We start from the raw sequence: 9,722 nt of genomic DNA, 5'->3' as shown, positions 1-9,722 counted from the left end.
TGATATGCCACTTGATCTAAATGCATACCATAATCATCCAGAACTAGTAATATTGCTTGAAGCTTACCTGTTTTAATACTGTTGCTACACCAACTACCTCAAATGATGGTAATTGGGTTCGCAGAGTGAGACAGCATTCATGGCACAGCTGTTTTGAGACACCAGAGCCATACAGCACAAAAACAGACCGGTTAGTCCAACCAGTTCATGCCAACCATAATCTCAAACTAAACTGCTGTTCATAATCTCAAACTAAACTGCTCAAACCCATCTGCCTGTGCTTGGCCCATATCCCTCCCAACATTTCTTATTTATGTGCTTATCCAGTGTTTTAAAATAAAATGTTTCAACTGTACCTGTATTCACCACCACTTCTGGAAGTTCATTCCCCACACACTGTAAAAAAAAGAGACTTGCCCCTCATCTTTATTTAAATCTTTCACAGCACCTTAAACTATGTCCCCCAGTCTTGAAATCACCTAAACTAGGGAAAAGACATCAGCCATTTATCTTATCTATACTCATGATTTTATAAACCTCAATAAAAAGGTCACCCCTCAACATCCTACGCTCCATTGAAAAGCATCCTAGCCTGTCCAACCCTCTCCTTATAACTCAACACTCCATTCTCAACAACATCCTGAAAAATCTTTTGAGGCAAAAACAAATTGCTGGGAAAGCTCAGCTGGTCTGGCAGCATCTGCAGACAGAATTGGAGTTGGGAGTTAACATTTTGGGTCAAGTGATCCTTTCTCAGAATCCTCCTGGAGCCCTCTCCAGCTTAAAAGTATCCTTCCTATAACAAGGCTACCAAAACAGTCCTCCAGAAAAGGCCACACCAATGTCCTGTACAACCATAACATTATGTCCCAACTCCTATACTCTGTCTAAGCAATGAAGGCAAGTGAGCTAAATGCATTCCTAACCACCCTGTCTCTATGTGGCGCAAACCTCAAAAGAATTATGTACCTGAACCCCTCGGTGTCTCTGCACTACAACAATACTCAAGGCCCCAATTTTAAATTATACAAGACCTGTCTTTGCTTGCTTTACCAAAACACAATACCTTGCATTTCATCATATGGCAGTCCACCTGCTACTCAGCAGATTGATCTAATTGATCAAGGCCTTCTTTATACTCTTAGACAACCTGCTTCACTGTCCACTATACCACAAATTGTGGTGCCATCCACAAACTTACTAACAACGCCTTCTATATGGTCATCCAAATCATTTCCATAAATGACAGACAGAAGTGGACCCAGTACTGATCCCTGTAAAACACCGTTGGTAACAGCCTCCTGCCTAAAAAACACACCACTTCACCTCCTGCCATTAAGCCAATTTTGTATCCAATTTGCAAGCTTACCCTGAATTCCATGTGGTCTAACTTTACTAATTAATCCACCATGCAGAAATTTGTCAAAGGCTTTACTAAAGTCCAAGTAAACAACGTGACCGCGCTGGCCTCAACCTTCTCAGTTACTTTCTTAAAAACTCAATTCTAAGATCGTTGCTAGTTTCTGGCCAGTTGGCAGAGAAATCTTGGGTGGTTGGAAGAAGAAATATTGAATTGTTGGGATGGTGGGGGGGAAGAAGAGAAGAAATGGAATAATGGTCAGAAAAATAAAGGAAGATTTGTAAGGATTTAAATCTTTGTGCACTTTAATTCATTTTCCAATTTTTATACACAAATACTGAATTTCTTTCAACTTAACTGCTTCCAAATCCAGTCTATTGTTTTCATACACTTCTAAAAATGTTTTATATTTTCCAAAGATCAGTGCAACATTTCTGCACACATTCATGTTTTAGCAGGAAAAAGTTATTAAAGCAGGGTCATAGCCTGTACTTACTAAGACAATGATCTACAGCCTAAAACATACAACATTTCAGTATTTTATACCATAACTATCACTCAGTTCATCACCTCAGAAAGGGACATTTTCAACAGGCCAAAAAAAATCATTTTGGCTGTGAAATTAATACTTTCCCCATTAAATTTCATAACAGTATGTAGAAAGATTAGTATTTCTACTTTACTCTACAGGAGAAAATTAATTATTGCAGTTACTAAGTGAAGTCCATCATATCATTCTCAAATTTTCAGACTGCCTAGTTTCTTGTGCCTTTTCTTTAAAAGGTGAGATGTCCGTCACTTTCAATTTTTCTTTCTATCGTTCTCCATCAAAACATATTTCATGTTACTGGGTGTCATAATTAGATAGCTCCACTCTGGGTATAATACAGCCAAATGCAAAGAAAAACTCTCTCTAACTCAGCTCCAAACCACCAAGCAGCAAACTGTAATTTAAATGCTGTGACATTTTACATTCTCTGCACCAGCTACATCTTGTTTATAACGTCAGTTAGATAATGATTTAAAGTTGCATTAAATTCATTATCAAACATATCATTTCTGGCTTGATTTGAATCCAGGCCTGAAGTGAAAAAGGATAATATTCTGTATACCACCAAGTATTGCAATCCACTGATATTATTACACAATAATTGGAAGGGCTGTCCAGGGACTTGAGAACAGGTTTGAGGAGGAAATAAAATTCCAAACCAAGGTTTCTCCACATTTGGTGTTGCAACAAAATACTTTATGGAAACTAATGATGATTTCGCAAGTGTGAACCTAGTGGGCTGTTGAGAATGATGCAGAAATTGCAAACTCTTGATGCAGCATACTGCGCAACCCAATTGATTTCAATGTTAGAAACAAATTTAGGGAGAGTCCTTTCTCAGCCTGATGAGTTTAATGTACACATAAGCTGGTCTGATGTTACCTCTGAAGCTGGTGAAAATCATTAAAGTTTTACAGATCTTATTTCTACAGCATAATCATCTAAACCATAAACAGTTCATTCTTAAATAGTCAGTTTGATGCTGTGTATTGTTCCTTATTAGAAATAACTAGACGAGAATAATAAATCTGAATTTGAAAGTTTCAGTGAAGAATCAGAAAGCAGGCTAAGGTCATGCAAAAACAAAAATCAGAAAATATATAAAAAGGACTAAAACAACCATGAAAGTTAACTTTCCTAATTGGGTTTGGAGAAAAAATCCAAAACAATTACAACCCAAAATATGCAGCTTTCATGATAAATGCCATCAAAACATGCATACACTTTGTCACTATGATCAGTGAGACTAATACTAGCTTTAGTTAAATAATCAATGGCAAATCTAAAACGAGAACATAAAATAAATCATATACAAGCCAACAGTGCAAGTACAGTACAGATTATGCACAAATGTTAGATAATTAATGACCTGTCATTAGTTTTGTACAAGTAGTGAAAAAATATTTAAGAATCAATATATACTTCACTTAATCTGGAATCACATGGAAACCAGAATTGTGTACAATCCACAGGTTTTTCCATCTTGTTCATGTGTAAGTTTATTTTGAACGTGATCCAATTATGAAAAAAATTTTTTACACACACTGAATCCATTGTTTCCATTGCAAGACAAATGAACACTAAAATATTCTGTGGTGGAAGTGTAGCTAACATTCAAATTTCATTAGCTACATCATTACCCATTAGTATAGCACAATCTTGCACAGATAAACATATCAAGTGCTGCAACCACCACAATATAAATACAAGGATATAATCTGAAGGATGGGACAAGCTTTCTCTTTTTAATTTAGCCACTTAAAAATAAACTTAGCAATACCTGAGTGTATTCCTAAAATCTGATCCACATATGTAAACAAACACAACAGAGTAAAGCATAACCTGTTTGGGTGGGATGCACGACTAAACAATACCAAAGTAGTCTATCATCCATAGTATTTATTAAAAATGCCTGTTATAAATAAGATGCACTATATGACAGATTTGACACCTTAAGGACCATAATAACCACCCAGATGCAAAAGGGATTTAGTGCATCCAAAATGAGCTAAAAAATGTTCTTTGGTTTGATGCATTTATCTAATTTCACTAATAGCGCACCTCCTAGAGTTTAATCGAAATCAGTTTTACTGGATACGACAAGATTGAGATTTGAAAATAAGCCTAATTGAAAGATTTCAAGATCAAGTGGTCCAGGATTATAGATTTGTGGTAATGCAAATACTTCAAAGTAGTACGGTAACACCAATTCCCATAAACTGACTTGGAAGCACTTTAGAGAACAGTCTGATCATCTCTGAGGCTATGTTTTTCTGTTGCTTTGTTCATTTATAAAAACAGTTCTAGAGCTTGTCACATCACAATAACATTTTTCATAACTGCATTTTCAAGCAAACATTTCTTTCATATTGTTTCCAAGCTTCTGGAATGGTGGGATTCTTGGCATAACAGAAACCATTATTCCATTCCTGCAGCACAAGACAATCTAGAATTCCTCTGCAGCACTCTGCTCGATTCCTCTTGGCATATTTACAATAAACTTCAAAAATGAAACTAAGTTAGATGAATTTGATATCATGAGTGTTTTATTAGATGAAGCTGTTTAATTCTGGACTTCTGCCACTTGTTCCTTCTCTGATTTTTCTTTTGCTTTTTGGTGTTCGACAACCTTCTCTTCCTTGCGCAACAGTTCTAAAATCTCTGCAACCTGGCTGGTAGAGATGTCTATATCCTCTTTATCAATTAACTTCACCACCTGCAGACACAAAACAAGTTAGAAAATCAATGGTTCTACAAACCATTTTATTTTTTAAACTTTCGACAGTCAATCTTGACTCCATAAACCAAGTTCAAGAATTGGTACATTTTGTCTCATGAATTCATACAACAGCATTTCAATCAAGCAACGAATAGCACTGATGAAACTGCAAATCCTTATATAGTATGATGTAATGAACATTGTAACGTTTTCACAGAAATTAAAACATTAGAAATATTTCGACACAGAATAATGAGGGAAAAAACAGCGGAAATATTTAACAAACTATGATGGCCATGAAAACTTGCATTTGTTGAATAAAATCCAATATTTACATAACAATAAGCATATATGGTATCCAAAAGTGCAAGTGTATAATACAGGGCAGATTTAGAGATTAGATAGTAAAAAGGAGTTTGATTATGAAGAATTCACACAAAACGGCATGAATGAGAGCAAAGCTGTTGATGGTATTGAGGACAAAAGGGTGAAGGTGAGGAGCGCAAGACAGGGCAGAGTGAGAAAAAGATGAGGAAGGGGGAAGAGAGATGTGGCAGAGAAGAGGTGGGCAAGTGGGGGAGGTGATGCTCAGTTATCTAATGTTCATTGCTTTCCCTCATCCTCTCTCGCACAAGTGAACGGTTTCAATAGCACACTACTTTTCTGCACCTGATTTCATGGAATTGAACGCGATGCAGTGTTTCCAGATTCCTTCATTCATTCACGGGATGAGGGCATCGCTAGCTTGGCGGCATTTATTGCACATCCTTATTACCCAGTTAGCAGTTACAAGTCAATCACATTGCTGTAGGTCTGGAGTCACGTGTAGGCCAGATAAGAATAGCACTTTCCTTCTCTAAAGATTATTGAACCAGATGGGTTTTTCTGACAATCAACAATGGATTCATGATTGTCATTCGATTCTTAACTCAAGATATTTATTGAATTCAAATTCTAACATTTGCGTGGCGGGATTCAAACCCAAGTCCCCAGAACATTATCTGGGTCTCTGGATTAACAGTCCAGTGAAAATACCACCAGGCAACTGCATCCCCAATTGGTGCCCATTGCAGTCATAACTGATGTCAGATATTAGCCACCATTAGCGTACTGGATAGCAATGTAAAAATTTACGTACCTGAAAAATTGAATCTGTTTCATGTGTTTACCTTTGTACATATCAGACCTCTACTGAACACTGCTAAATAGTGTTGAGGTTGGTTGGCTCACTGAGCTGGTTTGTTGTCCTGCAGACGTTTCGTTACTGTGCTTGGTAACATCCTCAGTATAGCCTCTGATGAAGCATTGGTGTGTTTTCCCGCCTGATTTTTAAACTCTGGAGTCTGTTGCTATGGGTTGCCTCACTTCCGGGTTTCCTCCATAGTGGAATGTTTATGGGGTCGAGATCAATGTGTTTATTAATAGCATGCTTCGTGGAGTGCCACGCTTCCAGGCATTCTCGTGCTTGTCTCTGCCTAGCCTGTCCCAGTATCTTGGTGTGGTCCCAGTCAGAGTCGTGGCTCTCCTTGTGCATGTGGATTGAGATGAATGAGTGTTGATAGTGTCTTTTTGTAGCCAGTTGGTGTTCATGTACTGTTGTCAGTTTCCTTCCTGTTTGTCTGATAGTGTTTCTCGCATTGTCTGCAGGGGATCTTGTAGATGACATTGGTCCCGTCCATGGCGGGGAGTGGGTCTTTAGTTCGGGTGAGCATTTGTCATAGGGTTGATGTGGGCTTGTGTGCCACTCTGATGCCCAGTGGTCGTAAAAGTCTTGTGGTGAGTTCTGACTGTTCCTGACGTAAGGAGTGCGATGAGTGTGTTGGGGCATGTAGAATCTTTCTGATGCTGTTCCTGTAAGCATCTCCTGACCCAGTTCTTTGGATATTCATTATCCCTGAACACTTGGAAGAAGTATTCCTCCTCCTCTTGGCATAGCTCCGTGTTGCTGCCCTTCTAAATAGTGTTCGCACACAGCTTTGTTTGTGTGTTGGGATGGTTGCTATTGACGTTCAATACCTGGTCTGTGTGTGTGGCTTTTCAGTGTACTTTTGTTTGCAGTTCCCCGTTTGTCTTGAGCTCTACCATGATGTCCAGGAATGGGAATTGTTTGTCCTTCTCCTGCTCTCTGGTGAATGTTATTCCGGTGAGAGTGTCGTTTATGAGTTTGTGTCTCTCTTCTAATTTGGTCCATTTAATGATGACAAAAGGTGTCGTCTACGTAGCATATCCATAGTTTAGGTTGGATTTGCAGAAGGGCAGTCCTTTCCAGTCTTTGCATCACTGCTTCTGCTATGAATCCAGAGTCAGGCGATCCTGTGGGTGTCCTGTTGATTTGCTCGTATGTTTGGCCGTTGAAGGTGAAGTGGGTGGTCAGGCATTGGTGCGGTAGTTTAAGCATGTTGTCCTTGGAGATGGTTTCACTGAGGTCGTGTTCAGGTAGTATCATTGTTTCCCTTGCCAGTGGTATGTCTATCGATGTGAATAGGGTGATGACATCAAACGATATCACGGTCTCTTCGTCCTGTATCTTTGTGTCTTTGGAGTGGAGGAATTCTTCGGCTGAGTGGATGGAGTGGGATGATTTGTTGTCTAGGTGCTCGAGTCTTCTTTGTAGTTCTCTGGCTAATCTGTGCGATGGAGTGCCTGGCAGGGAGACTGTGGGTCTGAGGGCGACTTCCGGCTTGTCTCCCTGCCAGGCACTCCATCGCACAGATTAGCCAGAGAACTACAAAGAAGACTCGAGCACCTAGACAACAAATCATCCCACTCCATCCACTCAGCCGAAGAATTCCTCAACTCCAAAGACACAAAGATACAGGACGAAGAGACCGTGATATCGTTTGATGTCACCACCCTATTCACATCGATAGACATACCACTAGCAAGGGAAACAATGATACTACCTGAACACGACCCCAGTGAAACCATCTCCAAGGACAACATGCTTAAACTACCGCACCAATGCCTGGCCACCCACTTCACCTTCGACGGCCGAACATACAAGCAAATCAACTGGACACCCACGAGATCGCCTATCTCCGGACTCATAGCAGAAGCAATGATGCAAAGACTGGAATGGACTGCCCTTCCGCAAATCCAACCGAAACAATGGATACGCTACGTAGACGACACCTTTGTCATCATTAAATGGACCAAATTAGAACAGACACACAAACTCATACACAACACCCTCACCGGAATAAAATTCACCAGACAGAAGAACGAACAACTCCCATTCCTGGACGTCATGGTAGAACGCAAGACAAACGGGGAACAGCAAACGAAAGTACACCAAAAAGGCGCACACACAGACCAGGTATTGAACTCTAATAGTAGCCACCCTAACACACACAAACAAAACCGCGTGCGAACACTATTTAAAAGGGCAACAACACACTGCAGCAACACAGAGCTACGCCAAGAGGAGGAGGAATACTTCTTCCAAATGGTCGAAGATAATGAACATCCAAAGAACTGGGTGAGGAGATGCTTACAGGAACAACATCAGAAAGATTCTATGTGCCCCGACTCAGTCATCACACTCCGCTACATCAGGAACACGTCAGAACTCACCACAAGGCTTCTACAACCGCTGGGCATCAGAGTGGCACACAAGCCCATGTCAACCCTATGACAAGTGCTCACCCGAACTAAAGACCATAAGACATTGGAGTGGAAGTAAGGCCAATCGGCCCATCAAGTCCACTCCGCCATTTAAATAGTGGCTGATGGGCATTAAAACTTCACTTCCCTGCACTCTCCCCGTAGCCCTTGATTCCATGTGAGATCAAGAATTGGTCGATCTCTGCCTTGAAGGCGTCTAACGTCCCGGCCTCCACTGCACTCCATGGCAATGAATTCCACAAGCCCACCACTCTCTGGCTGAAGAAATGTTCTCATTTCCGTTTAAATTTACCCCCTCTAATTTTAAGGCTGTGTCCATGGGTCCTAGTCTCCCCACCTAATGGAAACAACTTCCCAGCATCCACCCCTTCTAAGCCATACATTATCTTAGAAGTTTCTATAAGATCTCCCCTCAACCTTCTAAACTCTAATAAGTACAATCCTAAGATCCTTAGCCGTTCATCATACGTTAAACCTACCATTCCAGGGATCATCCGTGTGAATCTCCGCTGGACACGCTCCAGGGCTAGTATGTCCTTCCTGAGGTGTGGGGCCCAAAATTGGGCACAGTATTCTAAATGGGGCCTAACTAGACCCACTCCCCACCATGGACAGGACCAACGTCATCTACAAGATCCCCTGCAGACAATGTGAGAAACACTACATCCGACAAACAGGAAAGAAACTAACAACAACAGTACATGAACACCAACTGGCTACAAAAAGACACTACCAACACGCATTCATCTCAATCCACATGTACAAGGAGAGCCATAACTCCGACTGGGCAACACAAGATCCTGGGGCAGGCTAGGCAGAGACAAGCACGAGAATTCCAGGAAGCATGGCACAGCACGAAGCATGCTATTAATAAACACATTAAACTCGAACCCATAAACATTCCACTATGGAGGAAACCTGCAAGTGAGGCAATCCATAGCAATGGACCCCAGAGTTTAAAAACCAGGCGGGAAAACACATCTGATGTTACATCAGAGGCTGCACTGAGGATGTCACCAAGCACAGTAACAAAATGTCTGCGGATCAACAATCCAGCTCGGCGAGCCAACCAACCTCAACAGCCACAACCCGAGCTACAGATCTACTCCAAAACCTTACAGACTGCTAAATAGTTTTTCAGTTAAATGATTGTTTGAACTTATAAGAGATGGAAGAGGAAAAAAAATTGCAAAACTAAATCAGTTTCCTTAAAGTTTGCTAGGGCCACTTTATTGAAGTCTAGCACAGTATCAGAAGTTTGCATTTTATAATTTATTTCAAACTCACTTTTATAACATCATTGATATCAATTCTTCCATCCTTGTTTTCATCCAGAGATTCAGCAATCTTCTGTAATTTGTGCTGTGGGATATTCTGGATCTGCTTCATTGCACTGATTAGTTCGTTGATGCTGATGATATTTTCCCTAAAGGTGAAATACAAACTGTATATAGGAAAAAATTAAAGTT

At 40.4% G+C, this 9,722-nt stretch overlaps 1 protein-coding gene across 4 annotated transcripts in view; it reads right to left on the bottom strand.

Moving 5' to 3' along the window:
• Window positions 1–1,643: 1,643 nt before the first annotated feature.
• Window positions 1,644–9,722, bottom strand: part of letm1 (leucine zipper-EF-hand containing transmembrane protein 1) — an 83,895-nt gene continuing 75,816 nt past the window's right edge. For 2 of the 4 annotated variants that reach the window (XM_048529570.2, XM_048529562.2), the window contains exons 13-14: window positions 9,541–9,679; window positions 1,644–4,626 (exon numbers count right to left, since the gene is read on the bottom strand). In XM_048529570.2, coding sequence (XP_048385527.1) covers window positions 4,474–4,626; window positions 9,541–9,679 — 292 coding nt within the window. In that variant the 3' untranslated portion in view covers window positions 1,644–4,473. Of the gene's footprint in view, window positions 4,627–9,540; window positions 9,698–9,722 lie in introns of all 4 variants that reach the window. The other 2 variants (XM_048529552.2, XM_048529544.2) reach the window with 1 other exon arrangement.

The sequence above is a fragment of the Stegostoma tigrinum genome, chromosome 1 (genome assembly GCF_030684315.1).
Source record: "Stegostoma tigrinum isolate sSteTig4 chromosome 1, sSteTig4.hap1, whole genome shotgun sequence".
NCBI classification, from domain to species: Eukaryota; Metazoa; Chordata; class Chondrichthyes; order Orectolobiformes; family Stegostomatidae; genus Stegostoma; species Stegostoma tigrinum.
The sequence above is the reverse complement of the archived record's forward strand: the minus strand, read 5'-3'. Positions and strand labels throughout refer to the sequence as shown.